Consider the following 18,941-nt stretch of genomic DNA (forward strand, 5'->3'; position numbering starts at 1 on the left):
TTTGTTTGTCTGTGTTTCTTTCCTTCGTTATGTTCAAAGTCAACCAATCAACAGAGTTGCTTTAGCAAGTTACAGGTAAGAGGGTTTCCCGTAGCACCTTTGCAAGCACAGTGTAGAGGGCAGCAGTCTCTCCGGGACTTGACCCTGTGACAGGGAGCCCAGGGCCCCAGGTGCCTGCAGGAGCTGATAGCCATGTGGCCTGGGAGTCTTGGGGCTCATGGAGGGCCTGCAGAGCCCCTTGGGCTTCCTGCCTCCTCCCGGCCTTGCCCAGCTTTTCTCACACAGAGGCCTCTCAAAGCCATCTTCTCTGCTCCTCTTGTGTTTTACCCACAGTTCAGAACAAGAGGCTTCCTCGGTTTTTCACCCTTAGATAGATTGTCCATATGATATTTTGGATGTAAAACTATTTAGAAGCTAATATGATATCCGACCTTAGTTCTAGAGAACGAGTTGCAATTATCCTGGGCTGAGAGCATTAAAATTGGGACCCGTGTGAGCTTCTTAAGTAGTCACTAGAGCATTTCTACCATAACCATTCCAAAATAAAGTCATTCAAAGTAAAATCTCCCCACCCCTCCTCTTATAAATTTGGCCTCACAGTTTAATGAGTAAAAGCTGCAAGCCACAGGCCCTTGGCAGGATGTGTGGCCAAGATGTCTTGATGCAAAGAATGTGACAGTGTACTTCGAGCTCAGAGACTGTTTTCCACAGCAGGCCTCAGGCTTGCACTCTGGCTAATGTCCATCTGAAAATTCAGATTGTGAAACTACAGCATACGAATCATTCCACAGGTATGAGGCCTGTTTTTCTTATTTGTCAATGTCATTCAAGCTTTTCTTTTCTTTGGCAACAGGAGGAAATACACTGGCCAATACCTAAGTACTAACCTTTGATTCATTTTTTTAAAATCTTGCTAATTTCTTTTTTTTTTTTTTTTTTTTTTGAGATGGAGTCTCGCTCTCTGTTGCCCAGGCTGGAGTGCAGTGGCACTGTCTCGGCTCACTGCAACCTCCGCTTCCCGGGTTCAAGTGATTCTCCTGCCTCAGCCTCCCGAGTAGCTGGGACTAGAGGCGCCCGCCACCACACCTGACTAATTTTTTTGTATTTTTAGTAGAGATGGAGTTTCACCATGTTAGCCAGGATGGTCTTGATCTCCTGACCTTGTGATCTGCCCGCCTTGGCCTCCCAGAGTGCTGGGATTACAGGCATGAGCCGCCGTGCCCAGCCAATCTTGCTAATTCCATATAGAAGACAAAATAACTGAAAGAAGAAACAATTCTTTTCTCTAAAAGGCTAGATAATTTCTACCAGTGCCTTCTCCCTTCTCCCAACAGTCCCCACTCCATCATTCCTCGTGGGCTGACACCAGAAACAGCGTGGAAATCAGATCTGTTTTCCAAGAGGGGCTATTACCACGAATTATGTTTAAAATGACAGCATCGAAGATTAAACCATCATTGTATGTAAACTTAACATAGCTATAACCTAGGAAAAACTAGTTTCATGGTGATAATACTAATTTGAAACAGGTGTGTATTCAAAGGGGCGAGGAAGAAGGCTGGCAGGAGAGAAAAAAAACATTTTTCTCCCATAATATAGTACAAGAACCTTTACAGATACGGTCCAACCAAAGTCAGCTTTGCGCAACACCACAGCTGCCAAGTGCAAACTGTCCTGACAAGGCATATTTCACTGCTGAAGCATTTAAAAACTTGAAGATAACCCTTATTACAGGGTTACCCCTATTTTGTAGCTGGGGAGATGGGTGCTCAAAAGGATGCAGTGGTTTGGCAAGGGAGACAAAGAACACGGGGGCAGCGTGAGGTGGCTGGGAGAAGGGGCAGCCGGCAAGGTCAGGCACTTCCCATGGCAGGAGACTGGCACCGAGCAGGGGTGGGAGGGAAACAGGGACACCACCTGCTCCATGCCTGCAGAATTCTACCTCCACAGGGCAAAGCAAGGGCAAACCACACAGCCTGGGGAGCTTTGCACACCAAGCTTCATAGAGGAAGACTGGCTAGGGAGCATTGCCGAATGGAATCAGGTAGGGCTCTCATATCAGTAGCATTCTTGGGAACACCCTCTAACTGATCTCCAGGGATGCATGCAAATGACTGCCTAACGTATGCAAATGACTGCATAACATATGCAAATAACAACAGGTACACATCTTGGTTGGAAATACTGCTTCTGGCCTGCTTGGTAATAAATCCTAGGTGCGTGGTTACAGCACATTCGTCCTCCACGTCCTGATGTGTGGGTGCCTCCGGCTTCCTTAGAGCTGCACCATTATTTTCCCCTAGCTAAGCAGTCAGCAGACAAGGCTTCTCACGCAGCTGCAAGTCAGATGTGATTAACAGTATTTCATATGGAATATATTTGTGTCTGATCTATTTGCTTGATTAAATCACACTGTAGCTTAACAGCCTATTTGTTGATAATTTTTACTTATTTGAATTCAATGTAATAGCTCTTACTAGTGAAAATATATCAGCAAACATAAAATGCTGAGAAAATGCAACACAACGTAATTCAGTGTAATCAGAAATAAAAGCAGAGCATTCTAGAGAACGCTGCTAGTCTTAGACCAGCTCTGCTTATTTAACAAGCACAGATCTTTGGAGCAAAAAAGGTAGAGTATTTCTGGCTAAATTACTGGTTACCAACTCCACGTCATACAAAATAAACTCATCCTGGTCCCCCATATCAAAGGAGCACTCTCTTGGCAGCTTCCTGAAGGTCCTCAAGCTGCAAACATCTCTGATCGACCTGAACATTGCCTTCATCCTGAAGCTACAGCCCCTAAGCCTCTTTCCTCCCCTTTCCCCTTCATGGCCAGTAGCCCTGGAAGCTGCCTCTGAGAGTTCATACTTCTCCCACCCACTATTAAATTGCTACTTCTGAGTAACTATTCGCCCCACATGTGAGAAACAGAATGAAATCCCAGGTAAATGGTAAGTCACAGGATATGAACATATGTTCCTTTTTTATTTAGTGTGCTTCCACTTCATTCTTCTACTTCTGAGCACATGAAAAATAGTCTGAACAGTCTTTGCTGTGCTGGGTGTGGTCAAAGACAGTCAGCACAGGGGCTTATGGAAAAGGACAGGCAAAGCAAAAGGGGCAAAATCTCACTACGTTTAGCTGTCTTTTCACATAGCTTAAAAAACCAACAATACTTTGGGGATTTTTCTTGAATGTAAAGAAATAAAGTATGTAATGAAATTCCAAGCATGAGGCATATTTAGAATAAGGCAATTTCCAAGCATAGAAAGTGTGACCACAAATAAGGAATTAAGCTTAATGCCTTTAAAATAAAGTATATAAATGAGCAAAAAGATGAACAAATTCAGTATTCACTAATATGGACTATTTATTGTGTGTGTGTTTTTTTTTTTTTTGGCTGTCAGAAAATCCAATAAAATTAGGATAAACATAATTTCTGTGGGAGTATTTATTGGGAGTACCTGAAAATTATCTTAATTAGAAATGGTTTTCTTGGAAACCACCCAAGATCTAGAAGAAGAGCTCACCTATCAAGCACCAAGTATAAGCCTTAGTGGTAAACTTTCCAGGAAACTTTCTTTTTATTCATGACTGGAGTCAATATTGTTCCTGATGCTTGCTAAGAGTCCCTTCACACTTCCTTTATTAGGATACCATGTTTTCCTTAAAAAGAATAAGCAATTAAAACATCTTTATATGTACACATAGATAAATTCTGATGATCTGTGACCACCAGAAATAGAAATAAGTTGACAATTTATCTAATCAGGCCATTTAAATCCAAAGCTGCCAATAATTTCACAGCACTTATACCCTAATAGCAAGCTTCTTTTGACTTGTTTGCTTCTATTGCTAGACATTAAGTGCGCTGAGGGCAGGGATCCTATTTTTATTTCCCAGTTGCTTAGCACAATGCACACAATATGTGCTTAAATCTTTTGAGTGTATGAACAATTGAGCAAATAGATAAATAAAACGAAATTCTCCTTCCACTCAGCAGTTCACCACTAGCAATATCCCAGGTAAAGCCTCGCATTTTGTCTTCCTCATTCACTCCCCATTGTCTTTCAGGAGAAACGCCAGTTACAGCTAAAATAGCTCAAATAATAGGTCACCAAAGAGAACCCTCTGGCTTTGGTAACTCCAAATGAATAACTGCTCCCTAAATGAAATGACTTTGTATATTGATACCTTTAGCAAATTGGTGGAAGTCTTATCTTGGGTTAATAATATCACTTTTCATTAGTTTAAAATGTACATTCCCTCTTGGAAGAACTATAAACTAAGCTTTGGAGGTTGCACATTCCATCTTCTGAGGCTCTACTGGCATGTGGAAAGGTTGAGTGGGGGGAAGATTCCTTTCAGCTCAGTGGATCTATGGTTCTGCTAAGTTAGGACGGTGAGGGTGGTGCATTTCCTTGCTCTCAAAGCCACCTTAGCTCAGTAGGCAACTGGCATGGGTAACATATTTTGTAGATAAGTGCACAACTCATAGGCCAGACACTGAGAGGGTATCCTATCCCACCTGGGTGACGGTAACTCCAGCTCAGCAAATGGGCCAGTGTCTCCTTTCCTCATCTATGAAATGGACTGTTGAATGAGATGCAGGTTACTCTGCCCAGCAATGTGTCGTGGTTCTTAGACAACACTGTCGATGCCCTGAAAGCAGAGCTCTCTGGGGGTGGTGAGGGTCTTGTAGTCACGGACACCTGACATCTTTCTGGGGCACACCCATGGAATTCTATGCAAGATACCCAGTTTTCCTCTACAAACCCCCAAAGTTATAGTTGCCAGAGCCAACAACTTGGCCATCTCACTTGGTTCTATGATGACAGAGGACAAAAATATTTCATTGAATTTCATTTTAATCTGTAATTCATAAGCTGTTTCCAAATATGATTAAGTAACCTGGCTTCTCTGTCACTTAGGGTTTAGTAAATGTTGGGTTATAGATGTAAAATTTATTTTAAAATCAAGTATGTTCAGAGAAGTTTTGCCAAGGATAAATGTAAAAGAGAGGAAAAAAAGAAGGAACTTTAGAAATTTCTCATTATTAAAAAAATTAAAAATGAAAATAAATAAAATCGAGAATGATAACATTAGGACGGAGTCTCTCCTGAAAGCCTTTTAAATGAAAATACTGTTTTCAACTTAAAGTAACTATGTTAATTTCCTGTTTATGTCACTAGACTTTGAATTTCAAATAACAAAAATTTTCAAAGTCTCTGTATATTTCAAAATATAAATTTCACAGAAATAATTTTAAAATGTTTCCCATTATAAAACGAGTTATCTTTCTCATTCATCCAAACAGAGGAAATACACATCTGTGTTCAGTACTTTGTGTCCTATTTCTCAACCTCAATCCATTGACAGACCTCCCCTGCTCAGTTTTACATTTTTTGATGAGTGCTTCTTGGCCTATAACCAGCTGTGAACACACAAACCAACACGCAGCCTTCTCAAGTATGGGTAGGGAGAAGAGGAACTCACTGGATGGGACACAAAGTCAGCTGCTTGTGCGAATCCTCACTGGGCGGAAGCGCCCTGAGGCCGGGACTTCCATGTCTTGTGTCTTTTTGGACACAGTACCCAGAAAAAGACCAGCCCCAGACCTGGTCCTCCATAAACACTTGCAGAATTTCCTTGGAAAGCTTTCAACAAGACTCTCAAACTCTCACGGTTTTATTCCCATAGCAATAGAATGAGGATAGTAACATACGCTACCCCGATTTTCACAAGCATCAAATAATAGGAAGCCAGGGAATGCATTTGTAAAGAAGAGAGCATTGTGTTAGTAGTGACCATCTTTTTTTTTTTGAGACGAGTCTTGCTCTGTCGCCAGGCTGGAGTGCAGTGGCGCGATCTCGGCTCACTGCAACCTCTGACTCCCTGGTTCAAATGATTCTCCTGCTTCAGCCTCCTGAAGAGCTGGAATTACAGGCACATGCCACCATGCCCAGCTAATTCTTGTATTTTTAGTAGAGACGGGGTTTCACCATGTTGGCCAGAATAGTCTCGATCTCCTGACCTTGTGATCTGCCTGCCTCAGGTTCCCAAAAGGCTGGGATTACAGGCATGAGCCACTGTGCTTGGACATTATTGACTATCTTGAGACCTCCAGCACCTACTACGGGATCTGGCACATAGAAAGCGCTAATTGACTACTTGCTGTTAGACTACATTTATTTTCAGCCCATTTGACCTCCTACGTCGCTGATGGTTTATGTATGACTTCTAGAAATTTTATTTGTACATCAAAAAAACCTCGTTTCCTATTCCCACCCCTACCTTGTTTCCCACTGTATTCTTTTTGGAGGCACTTCTGCAGCCCGGCCCTCCTTGCAGAACCCTAATACCAGAGGTGTGTGTATCCAGAATCAGGCAGATTCTTGAACTCCCACTGGTCAGCCAGTGTTTAGCTGCTCTTCATAAACAATGCCTGGAGTTTGCTCACACGTGTGCCTCTTCTTGACAGAGACAATAAATGGAAGGAGACAAGGAGATGTCTAATAAACTTGGCATTGTGATGAAACAGGAAATAAAAACATGTATCCAGATAAACATAAATACTATTCTGAGTTTCTGATCTTGTCAACTTTAGATTTTTTTAAGTGCCTGTGTCCCAGCAAAATGATTTGTCTCCCTGAAGGTGTGCTTAATTTCTCTCAATCATAGACTTAAAGCAAGCCCTCCTCCAGTACTGGATTAACAGTTTTATTTGAAAGATATATTTTACCCTTAGGAACCGGCCACACTGATCCTATCTAGTACTTCAATTCTGATTTAGGGATGCCATAAGAGAAACTTTTTACTCTTTCTTTTTACTCTTTTTACTTCTTTTTACTCTTCTACTTTTATGTCTATTCCTGAGCTCTGCTTAGCGGTCTCTCAATTGTTACAGCACCCATGCCTGTGTCTAATATCATGGCAGCTGGGACAAAGAACACCAAGATGAAACATCTGAGATTGCTCCAGTTGAAACAAACCAACCAAAACCGCACAGGTGCCAGCCTTGAGGCAAAGGCGGCACAGTGTCAGGCAAAATCTTTGGGTCCCAGCCTCAGTCTCCCCATCACCATGTCTCTTTTTCACTTAAACACGTTTCACTGTTTTGTCATCTATAGATTCAACAATGTGATTTGGACACTGGGATTAAGAGAATAAGATTTGATGGTCGAAATAAAAAACACCACAAGAGAACCGTCCAAAAGAAAACCCTAAGATGCCAAGATGCGGGACAGGTAGAAAGGACAGGGCTTTGGGAGTACTCTGGGTTTTCAGGACGAATCTGTATCAACCCCGGCGCTGTGAGGATATTGCATCAGGCGCTTTACTCCTGAGCGCCGTTTTAGATGCCTAAGTAAATCGTGCTGCTGCCCGTTCTTCCCCGTTCTGTGAATCCTACACTGACTTCAAATGCACGAATGAGCTACAAGATAAGGTGGAACCTGCCAGCCGGGCACGGCTGACAGCACCTGATCAGTGCCTCAGAGGGCGGAGCTGGGGGGCTTCTCCACTCGGGACTCTGATGGACCCCTGCGAAGCGCTTCGCGCCACGCGGCTGTCCAGCTGCAGAGAAAGCCCCTCCGCACCCGGTCACCCGTGGCCCACAGGGGACCACACCACACCCCGTGCAGCCAGCAGCGGATAAACGAGCTGGAAATGCAGTGGGGGTGGAGTTGGCCCCCACAAGGACCCACGGACCGCCCAATTACTACGGAGTCCGAGCGATAACGTTGGGAGCCCTTTGGTTCGATTTTCGGAACCGGACCAGCTTTCCAGTAACTTGAACTCCCTGACGGGTCTCGGGGTCCACCCAGAGGTGGCGAGGCGGGCTCGGGCTGCCACAGCCCGCTTGGCGCCTGGCACCTGCGCGCCCCGAAGGCGGCCGCATTACCTCGAGCCGGCTCAGGCTGGAGCTCTTGGAGCGCGACTTCCTGCGCAGGTACACGGAGAAGAACCTGCGCACGGCGAACTTCTTCATGCTCAGGTCCATCGCCCCGCGCCCAGCCCGGAGCAGCCGCAGGGCCGGGGGACGCGCATCCCCGGCATCCCAGGTGCCGGGCTCAGGTCCGCGGGTGGGCGCGCGGGGCCGGGGAGCCCGGCGCGACGGCCATGGGCGTGGGGCGTGGGGCGCGGGCTGCGGTCACAAAGGGCAGGCCGCGCCGGCCACCGCGGCCGGGGCCCCAGGCGCTCCCTCCGCCTCCTTCTTCGCCTCCCCTGCGAGTACCAGCGCCGGCCACGCGCCACGCCTACACCACGCCCACCGCCACTACCGCCAATCAGCGCCCTTCGCTTCGCGCCCCGGCACGCACACCTCCTCCTCCTCCGCCCCGCCCCGCCCCGCCACTACCGCCAATCAGCGCTCACCACCCCGCCCGTTCCCGCCCACTACCAAGCACTGCCAATGAGCGCCTACCGCCCCGCCCAGGAGAGCCCCGCCTCCACCGATACCTCCAATCATCAGCGTCGCCCTGAGGCTCCAGGTGCTCATCCCTCCTCCTCTTTCTACTCCTTCCTACGAGTACCAGCTCCGTGCAGCCCCGCCCCCACGCGGGTCCACCCACGGCCCCGCCCACAGCATTGCCCGCCAATCAGCGCCCGCGACTGCCGCATGCCTAATGAGCATCGGCCCGGGACAGCTCCCGGCTCCGGAGAGCCGTGTAGCGGCTCAGGAGCCGCGCAGTTGCTGGCATTCCTGTCACGCAACTTCGGCCCGGCTGCTCTTTCTTCCAGCTTGGGGCCGTCATTATGTTTTCCTTCCTTAAAACATCCCTATGCACACTTTGTCGTCATGTTTTTCTCTGCTGAACCAAACTTTAATTGTTGATCAGCAAATGCTTCTAGAAAACCCAAGCAAAACCGCAGCGGCCAGCGAGCGAGGCACCCCCGCCTGCCAGCGGATCCTGCAGCCTGGCCCAGAGCCGACTGCCGCGGGACCGGTGCCTTCCCTCTGCCGGAGCGGACAAACAAGCCCGAGGGCGGGGGCTCAGGCAGCCGGCGGGGCGCCTCCCTCCCGCGGCTGCAGAACAAAGACGCATCCGCCCTCCGCAGCCGGCCCCATTCTAGGAAACGTCTACACAGATGGCTTATCAGGGCCCGCGCTGGGAATACCCGGGGCGGGGTGACCTGGGTCTAGGGCAAGGCCCGGATCTGCCTTAAAGGGAAACACTTTTTTTTTTTTTTTTCCTAGAAATGCTCACCAAGGGCTGCAGGAGGGCCGGGATCTGCGGGCTCACGACCCGGTGCAGCCTGGGTACTCTGTTTTCCTCTTGTGCACGTGTTGAGTTTGTGTTTAAAAACAGGGAGAAACCGAGCCCATTGACATAGCACCATCACCACCTGCAAAGACCAGAAACGACTGTGGTGGTGAGTTGACAAGTCTTGCTTGCTCTTTTGCAGTGCGAACTGCAAAATCCTCGCGTTGTTTTGCTCCTTGGACTACTCAGATGTTACGTTAATACTTGTGATAGGCTATTTTGGCTAAGGTGGGTAGAGGTCAGAATGTCCTTAAATAAGAGCTTTAAGCTCATGCTGCATCCGGGCTGAGGTGAGACCAGATAGGCTCTCTGGGTTTCCTGGAGACCCGCGTTGAGCGGTGCTGCTCCGGAGTGGAAGCCGGGAGTTTAGCACCAGGACTCTGGCGCTGCCCCTTCCTTGCTTGGTGAACTTGGGTGCCGCTGCACGTTGTTCCCACGACTCATCTCTAAGAAGAAAATATGAGTGAAACCTGCCTCATCTCCCTTACTGGATAGCAAGAGGCTTATGCAAGATCACGGATATGGGAGTGCTTTGTGAATTTAAATAGTGCAATTGATTTTCATATTATGTATTAAAGGATTTATAATAACTATTTTTCTTTAAAAACAGAAGTGCAGGACCCCACAAGGACACCAAACACCAAACACCTCTTTTTGCTGCTTTTCAAGACGATGCGCCAATTAAGTGCCCATGAAAACTGCTTTTCCTGCTTCCTTTAAGGTTCTGCTGGGAGGGTAGCCTCTGAGTGCCCTGTATCCCTGCTGGGATCCTTAGGCATCCTGGCTCTAGGCAAACACAAAGATACTGTACGCAGCACGGGAAGCGGTAGATGGACCTCCAACTGGACACAGACTCTGGGGATGAGGGAGGGCCAACCCGACTATGCTTCCCTCAGAAGGGCAGCCAGTAATACTGGCTGGAGACAGGGGTGCAGAATGCCAACTATACCAACTGGCGGGCATCCTGTTCAGGACAAAAGTCCAGAGGCAGGCCTAAGTCAAGGCTTGTGTTGTATCGACGATAGTATTTTGACGTGATCTGACAAAATTGGAAAGGAAATATTTCATGCGACATTCATGAGTTCCCCAAATTTGAAGGCAACAAAACTGTTCTGTTGAACTTGGGGGGGAAATCGTTCAGATTTCAACCATGGAATTCATTGCTACAACAGTAAATATGTTTGCCTTTGTTTTTCTTCTGGTAAAATACAGGTATACCAAAATCACGGAACACTACTTCATGTGCCTATGTAATGAAATCCTCCGAAACCAGTAAATCTAGGGTAGGTATAATATCAAGACGCATTGTAACCTAAATCCAAATTATCCTCACCAAATACCAGAAAAGAAAGTGAACTTGATAAAGGCTCTTGCCCAGATGATGGAATGGGAAAGGACTCAAGAGCAGACAAAGAGCTTGGTAGACCTCTGAGTATCTCACATTTTCTCTAACTCAAGCACAGTAAGTTTGAGACTGAATTCCATGGTGACTGCTACTTCTATGAGTACCAGATTAGCTGATGCATGGTCACTGCAATTCCACAAGTGATTATCGATCACCTACTAACATCTGGCACTGTGGTGGTCATTTGTGACACAAAGTGATTACAATATCTCAAGAAGTTCACAGTCTTATGGAAGAGAAGGTGAGTGAACAGGCAAAGCTGATGCCATTTTTATGTAAAGTGAAAGAAATGTGTAAGAGATGAATGAGAAGCCAATACTAATTGGCAAAGTCAAGGAGGAGATGGCCTTTGCTCTGAACGCCTGAGGGTAAGAAGATGAGGGAATAAGTTTCTTGGACAGACAAGAGGCGGCGGGAGTCCCAGGCTGAGGAATAACAGGGCACAGTTTGGGGACTGTGACAAGATTTACCATCTCTTCAGGGCTACACAGGTATCTTTGTGGGTAAGGCTGATGTGCTTTACCCACATATGGGAAGATGGGAAGATGCCACATTCTCGGGGCACCCCACAGGAGTATGTTAAGAGTGACATCCAAGAGCTTCTAATTAGTCAAGTACCACAAATGTCAGTTCGTCTCCAAACAGCCCTACAGGCTGCTGGAAGTTTCAAGTTTCTAAAACTCTCTTTTATTCTCATAATATATTTTCAATAAAATGCTAAATTGCACTTCAAGTGAAACTTTATATATCTTTAAAATAAATGGAAACAATGTGGGGAGCTTTTAGACTTCACAGATAAGTGAGATCGTGGACATTTGTCTTCCCTTGTCTGGCTTATTCCACTTAGTATGATGTCCTCCAAGCCCATCTGTGTTGCCCGCAGGTAGCTATGTGAGGCGATGGGTGTGTTCATTAGCTTGATTGTGGGAATCCTTGCACAAGGTATACCTACAGCAAACATGATGGGGTGTCCCTTAAATTATGCAACTTTTGGCTGCACAGGGTAGTTCACGCCTATCATCCCAGCACTTTGGGAGGCCGAGGCGGGCAGATCACCTGAGGTCAGGAGTTCAAGACCAGCCTGACTAACATGGAGAAACCCCATCTCGACTAAAAATACAAAATTAGCCGGGCGTGGTGGCACATGCCTATAATCCCAGCTACTCGGGAGGCTAAGGCAGGAGAATCCCTTGAACCCGGGAGGCGGAGTTGCGGTCAGTGGCGATCATACCATTGTACTCCAGCCTGGGCAACAAGAGCGAAACTCCATCTCAAAAAAAAATTTTTTTTCTTTGTCAGTTATACCTCAACACAGCTGGAGAAAATAAAAAGAATGAATGAGGAAGGACATACAGAAATCAACAGTAACAACACAGAGGAGGAAGACCAGAAGAGAGACACAGAGACCAGGAGACCAAGAAGGAACTTAACCCAGAGGAAAAGTATACTAGCAGCCGGAGCTTAGTGAGGGAGGAGAGAGCAGAGACGGACAGCGCAACTCAAGAACAGGGTCAGGTAGCGGCAGAGGCACACTGAGCCGTGTTGGGAGACCAGAGGACAACATGTACCCAACACGGGTATGAAATACCTCGAGGCCAGGCGCGGGGGCTCATGCCTGCAATCCCAGCACTTCGGGAGGCCGAGATGGGCAGATCACTTGAGCCCAGGAGTTCAAGGCCAGCCTGGGCAATATGGCAAAACCCATGTTTTCTCTACTAAAAACTACAAAAATCAGTTGGATGTGGTGGTGTGTGCCTGTGGTCCCGGCTACTTCGGAGGCTGAAGTGGGAGGATCACTTGAGCCCAGGAGGCGGAGATGGCAGTGATCTGAGATTGTGCCACTGCACTCCAGCCTGGGTAACAGAGTGAGAGCCCATCTCAAAAACACCAAAAAAAAAAAAAAAAAAAAAAAAAAAAAAAACCTCAGAGCAGATTGCGTAAGTCCACAGAGCAAGAAAGGAAACTGGGGCAAAGTAAAGGAGTGAGTTTCTTCTTCTACCTCTGGCCAGTGTGTAAGGATGGGATGCTCAGAGCCGGGGGTACTTTGGGCCCATGGGGTCATGCTAAGCATGGCATGGCAGAAAACTGGAAACATTCTGGATCCTTGATAACACTGTTGAGTTACTGCATTAACCAATTCTGCAGCCAAACCTCTTTGAGGCTTATTTCTGTGGAAAATAACAAATCTTTTCATTGAGCTGAGTTTTCTACCATTTGCAGCCAAAGGAATCCTAATTGATACACTCAGCAAGGCACTCATTATTCACTCGGTTAATCCATAGACTTACATCTAGTTACTACATCTCAATTTTTATAAAAGTTACTTAAAGATTATTTAATAGTCATAATATTTGTAAAACATGGTAGAAAGTGCTGTAGATTAATTACAATTACGGTTATAATTCTAGGATGGAAGAATTACTTGTTTGAATGTATTCGCGTATCATGCGTTTCACAGTCTCTTCCTCTGTACTCAGCACTGTGCCCTCTCACAAGATCATCACAGGCTAGTGACAAATGATCAGATACAAAAATATACCGTGAGTCAGCGGAACGTGCCACGCTTTCAGGCAGACAAGCATGCAGCTGGCCCATGCGGAGGGAGGAAGGGCTAGAGGGACATAGGGACAGTTTTTCAAACCAGGCAAGTGGGGATGAGAGCAGAAAGAAAGATCATTTTGTGCAAAGGCCCTGGGGTGAGTGACGCTGTGTGGCCAGAGCATGGGCTCAGGGTGTGGGGTCAGGTGGAGGCGATGACGTTTGTTCTCAGCTTAACAAAGGGGCCACTGAAGCATGAAGCTGAGGATAACAGGGACACACTTGTATCTGAGAAAGTTCTGGCAGCAGGGTGCACAGCAGAGGAAGCAGATCAGGGAGGTGCCCCGTGACAGTCTTGTGGGACAGGACAGTGTCCTCATGAAGAGCAAACCGCAGTGGCCACAGTGATGGAGAACAAGAGGCCGAGGTGGGCAGTAACGCTGGGAGCAGAATTTGCTGGAGACCCACGGGCTGAGGGGAAGGAATTGGGGCCAGACGTTTCCAGGATACGTCCTCGCATCCACAGGCACCACCTCTGAGTGACTCCTCCCCCTTACTCATCCCCTCCATTTTACCACCTCAAAATCGAAATCACAATCGCTGAGCCTTTACACAGTTCACTCAGATGGTTCCCTGTAAATCCACGATTTGCAAAACTGTCAGGTTTTATTCCAACACGACCACAAACATGGAAAAACAAAGACACGTGTAAATTATGTGAGATGAGAAAATAACACTCTAAAGAGGGAATTTCATTTGCAAATGTTTTTTGAGGCAGAATCTCACACTCTGTCCCCCAGGCTGGAGTGCAGTAGTGTGATCTCGGCTCACTGCAACCTGCTCCTCCTGTGATTCTTGAGTAGCTGGGACTACAGGCATGCGCCACCTTGCCCAGCTAATTTTTGTATTTTTAGTAGAGATGGGAGTTTTGTCATGTACGACTGGTCTCGAATTCCTGACCTCTAGTGATCCGCCCACCTCAGCCTCCCAAAGTGCTGGGTTACAGGTGTGAGCCACTACACTCAGCGTTCATTTGCAAATTTTTTTATTGTTTGGTATAGTTTCACACCACAAATAACTCACATCCTTAATAACCCACAGAAAAAAACTAATATTCAAGAACTAACTAGAACAATTTTTTAAAATATGAGGAAAATGAGACCATAATTTTTAAATTATAATAATTTAAACAAGACCTGTGATAACGGAGAGCCAATGGTAGTATGTGAAAGCGACTGTGTGGGGCATACTTGGTTGTATTCATGTTTGTGACTCACTAATTATTAATCACTTCTCTCCCACGTACACCTTGGCATGAATGAGTTAGAGAAGAACCACAGCAGGAGCCTAGTGTCATTCATCAACTCAGGTCCTCTGCACATCTGCCGTGCCTGCTGCTGTGGGCTGTGCTGAGCCTGAGATCTGATGGGCTGGGCGCAGCAGGGACTCCTGTCCTGACAGGCATGGCGGTCTCTGGGGTAGCACAGACAAGCCAGGGTGTGTTCACTCCCAGGCGAGAAGGGCTTTAGAGGGGAGAGGGCCCTACAGGAGCCCTTAGTCTTGCAGATGACTGCTACCTTCACAGGTGATGATGAGCAAGTGAGAGCCAGATGCACAGGGACAGGCGAGGGTGTTCCGTCGGGGAAGCTCAGGCTAAAGGCCAGCGAGAGCATGGTCCTGAGGAGATCCATTTGGCTGCGGTGTGAGGGTGTGTTGGAGTGGGGACAGGGCAAAGGAGGGGTGCTGGGTCACATGGTAGAGAGCCACAAGGAGTTTATCCCTGAAGAGAAGGAAGAGCCTGGGAGGCTTTGGCAGGAGGATGCCATCAGCGTCGCCTGGGCGTGTCTGGTGAAGGATGTCTCAAGTCTGACCCTGCTCACCTATTGCGCTCATGGACAAGCCACCATCCCCATGCTGAGGAGAAGGCTGCGTCCACCCCAGGAGGGTGACCTGGGTGTGTCTGATAAAGGGTGTCTTAAGTCTGACCCTGCTCATCTTCTGTGTCCACTCCAGGACAAGCCACCATCCCCACTCTAGACCAGGGTGGTCACCTGCTAGCTTGGCCGCCCATGGCCATTCCACACAAATTCAAATCCAATCCTCCACTTCTCTGCTTGTAACTCTTCCAGGCTTCTTACTTTCTTGCCAGTAGAGTATAATAAAACCCAAACTCCTCATTCTGCCTACACTGACTCTGCTACAAAGACCCTGGGTCTCACCACCCACCGTCCATCCCGCCCTGCCCCATCCTGCTCCTTGGCTCCACCAGCCTGGCCTTCCCTTCATTCTTGGAACCGCCAAGGCCATCCCACCTCCAGCCTTGGGTTCTGGCTCCTTCCTCTACCTGGGCCCCTGTTCCGGCTGGCTCTCAAGCTTTGGCTTCCAGCTTGAATCAGCGCCTCCCTGCAGAGGCCTTTCTGGATAGCCAATCTCAGGCAGGCTTGAATTAATGCCACCCTGCAGAGGCCTTTCTGGATAGCCTATCTCAGACAGGGCCTCTCTACACGAGTCTCTAGAACACCTCATGCTCATTTTCTTTACAAAACTTCTGATAATATGTGATTCTTCTTCCTTTTCTCCTCCACATTTTTCTCCTCTTCTTCCTCCTCCTCCTCCTTCCTCCTTGTCCTTCATCTTCTTTACCTTTTAAATACTTTTTTCCAGTAATCACAATATAAGGCCCTAAAGGACAGGAGCTTTAACATCCCCAGAGGCTTCGGTGACACAGAGCCCAGCGCACAGCAGGCACTCCATGGATATCTGCTGCCCTTGTTGAATAAACAGATTGGGGAATGAGGCCAGGAGAATGGCAGGGTGTGGCCGAAGGGAAGTGGATGAACTCCAGGGTTAAATTTAGAACAAACAGGATTTCAGGATTGATCATTTGAAAGGAAAGTTTCTACCAACTCTCTGAGATACGCTAAGTTTGAAAATTTCAAGGACAAATAGCTATAGGCCAATTTAAAAAAATGCTGAGAGGCTGTTCCACAACCCTGACACTGCCCAGGTGTCTGAGAACACAGGATGGCCTGGAGAGTGAAGGAGGGGAGCAGGGAGAGAGGAAATTTGGCAGCATTTCCATCACCCTTCCTCTCCACCACCCAAAGGGCTGGGGAGGTGCCACCTCCGTTGTTGCAGCCCAGGCAGGATGACTTTGTGGGGCCCCTTGGGGAGTGCTGATATGCTGGGACCAGGTGGCTTAGGTCTGGCATCCACTGGGACCATCTGGAGGGGAACACGAGGAGGACAGAGAGGCTGTGTGGTGGCTAACCCTGTCCGTGCAAGGCTTGTTGGCCAAGGACATATGAGTGCTTCCTACAGGCCAGCCCGGGGCCAAGGAGGGGCCATGTGAAGTCCTCAGAGACTCTGCCTGGAGTGAAGCTAACAGGGGCCTCCAGGAGAGAAGGGTCAGGCTGGGGAAGAGAGGAGAGCAGTCGAAGCCCATTTTCTCCCCTCCTCTTCCTCACTGCTGGCTCTGGCCCTGAGAGGAACAATGAGCCTAGAGCAACAATGAGCAGGTGTGGGGTGGGGAGAGAGGGTGGTAGGGGATACACAAGGTGGAGAGTAGGAGAGTCAGCAAGCTCGGACAACGGGCTGTCTGCGCAGCTCTCTGAGAAGGAGCCATCCTGAGGACCGGAAATACTAACCAAGAGCTCAGAACTTAAAGCCAATGTGGGCTGTCTGTTGTCCAAGAGTGGGAAGAAAAGCTGTGGAAAGTGACAGGGTCCTCACTGGAGAAGGGGGTGTTTGTCCCACTGGTGGACATTGAAATGTGTGTTTTGACCCAATCTCAAGTCAGGATTGTTCAAGTCAATGAGGTAAGTAAGCAGAGGCAGGAACCAAAAAGTGGGTCCAGGTTTGCAGCATAAGACCCCGTGTCACAGCCATAGTGGCCGCAGAGGACAGAGCCCACCCCTCAAAGTGAGAGTCCTGCAAGGGTGCTGCACTTGGCCTGCGGGCGGGCTGAGGGTGGACCCCATAACCCCCTGGATGAGGAATCGTGGTTGAACACTGGCACTAAGCAGGGGGCCAGGAGCGTGGGAAATCCCGGGGGTCTGTGGCCATAGCCAGCCTTCGCACAGGGGCAGGGCCTCGGTTCACCGCCTGTGTGAAAACAGTAGCAGCAACTCCAGCTGACAATTTAAAGTGGTCTTGAGGTGTTTTTGCCCTGGGTGCCTAGCAGAAACAATCACAAATGCTTTCTAGAGGAATCTGCACTAAAGCCAGGCTTCAAAGAATTCCCTCAGACACAGCTCCAAGGAGCGCGAGCTCACAATCGCCGTGCGCAAAATCCACACTGAAGTCAGGAGTATAGCCCGCAAGACAGCCAGCCGCAGACTCAGCTGTGAGTAGCCTCCAGCCACTGGACCATCCAGGGGAGAGCAGTGAATGTCAAATTTGACAAGCTTAAGGAAATAAAAGCAAGAAATGAAAAAGCAATTAAAGACAAGAGACTCAAAGTGACCAAGTAGATAAAAAAAATGAACAACGTTGTTCTTGAAATGGAAAGACAGAGTACTTGACACGAATGACATATAGCTGAGCATGTGTACCATTTATTAAAGAGCAAATTAGGTGTAGCTGGAGACAGGCAAAAGACAGATCTAAAAACGACTGTGGTAAGCAGGAGCCCGTGATGGACTGTACACTGGGAAGTAAAATATCTTGAATTAAATTTCTACCCGCTGTTCAGATCCTATGACCTGACTGTGGCTGAAATTCTCTGAGTCTCTAGAACAGTGGTTCTGGGATGGTGGAGGATGGGTTCCAGGGGACATCTGTCAGTGTTGGAGACATTTTTGATTGTCACAGCTGGGCGGGGCTACCAGTATCTCGTGGGTTGAGGCTGGGCACTGCTGAACACTCTACATTGTACAGGACAGGCTCATTACCAAGATTTGCCCATCAAAAATGTCAGTAGTCTCTGTTCTTTCTGCTCAGTTTGTTTGCGAACCTAAAATGGCTCTTAAAAAATAAAGTCTATTTTTAAAAATGTTGATGGTGAGGTTGAAAAAGCCCGCTCTAGGATGAAGAGGGAGGAAGAAGAGGAAAAAAAAACCCAACCCTTTTCTCACTAGGTCGTCACCTATGAAAACAGCAATTTCATGCAGTTAAACCAATATGGGGAAGCGCTTTGTAAATTGTAAGGTGCTCTACAGAGTTATTCATAGAAATCCTAGCGTTTCACGCAGAGAATTAATGAAATGGCTGGGAAGAGAGTTGACTCCCAAATATGAGAATTTTTATCTGAAAACTCCCCTATTAAACTGTACCATCTTATGCAAGGCATGACCATGTGCCTCTCTGCCCAAACCAGAAGGCAAGACTTACCGTGACCTCCTGACATGTCCTTATTCCCTACGTGTCTAGTTACTGAGATTTGTCAACTGTGCCTTCTACATGTTTTCCCCGTCTTGCCTTCTTTCCAACCCTGCCCTCCATAACACAGCGTGGGCCCTTCTCAGCTCTTGCCAGAAAGTAGTAATTACTGGCCAAAGGAAGTGAATCTTGTTCAGTTACCCCAGGGCATGCATAGCTCCAGAGGTTGGATGCTTGGAAGCCTCAGACTCTGTTCTTCCTGGCCAGGCCTTCTTCCATGTTTGCCTCTTCTCCTTCCCCCAGGGCGCAGCCTCTGCTCCTGCCCCGCTGACTTACTCCTGAGAAGATGATCTGTGGTGTCTCCATGACATCATTCACGCAGTGTCCACAGCTGTCCTTCCTGCCTGCTC

The 18,941-nt window shown here is 47.7% G+C and overlaps 1 protein-coding gene and 1 long non-coding RNA gene across 8 annotated transcripts in view; one reads left to right on the forward strand and one right to left on the reverse strand.

Annotated features, from left to right (window-relative positions):
- The window catches only part of RPS6KA2 (ribosomal protein S6 kinase A2), a 491,259-nt gene that overhangs the window by 205,410 nt on the left and 266,908 nt on the right, over positions 1–18,941 (reverse strand). Inside the window, exon 1 of one of the 6 annotated variants that reach the window (XM_050789394.1) lies at positions 7,907–8,263. The exons of the other annotated variants lie outside the window; for them this stretch is intronic. Within the exon in view, the coding sequence (XP_050645351.1) occupies positions 7,907–8,005 (99 nt within the window). The 5' untranslated portion in view covers positions 8,006–8,263. Of the gene's footprint in view, positions 1–7,906; positions 8,264–18,941 lie in introns of those variants that run through there. 6 annotated transcript variants of the gene reach the window in all.
- LOC126953780 (uncharacterized) lies at positions 9,040–13,484 on the forward strand. 2 transcript variants are annotated; one of them, XR_007725354.1, is made up of 3 exons: positions 9,040–9,378; positions 9,880–10,552; positions 11,974–13,484. It is a non-coding gene; the product is annotated as an uncharacterized LOC126953780 (long non-coding RNA). The 2 variants fall into 2 exon arrangements; XR_007725355.1 differs by having other exon boundaries at positions 10,482–10,552.

Source organism: Macaca thibetana, chromosome 4 (assembly GCF_024542745.1).
Source record: "Macaca thibetana thibetana isolate TM-01 chromosome 4, ASM2454274v1, whole genome shotgun sequence".
NCBI classification, from domain to species: domain Eukaryota; kingdom Metazoa; phylum Chordata; class Mammalia; order Primates; family Cercopithecidae; genus Macaca; species Macaca thibetana.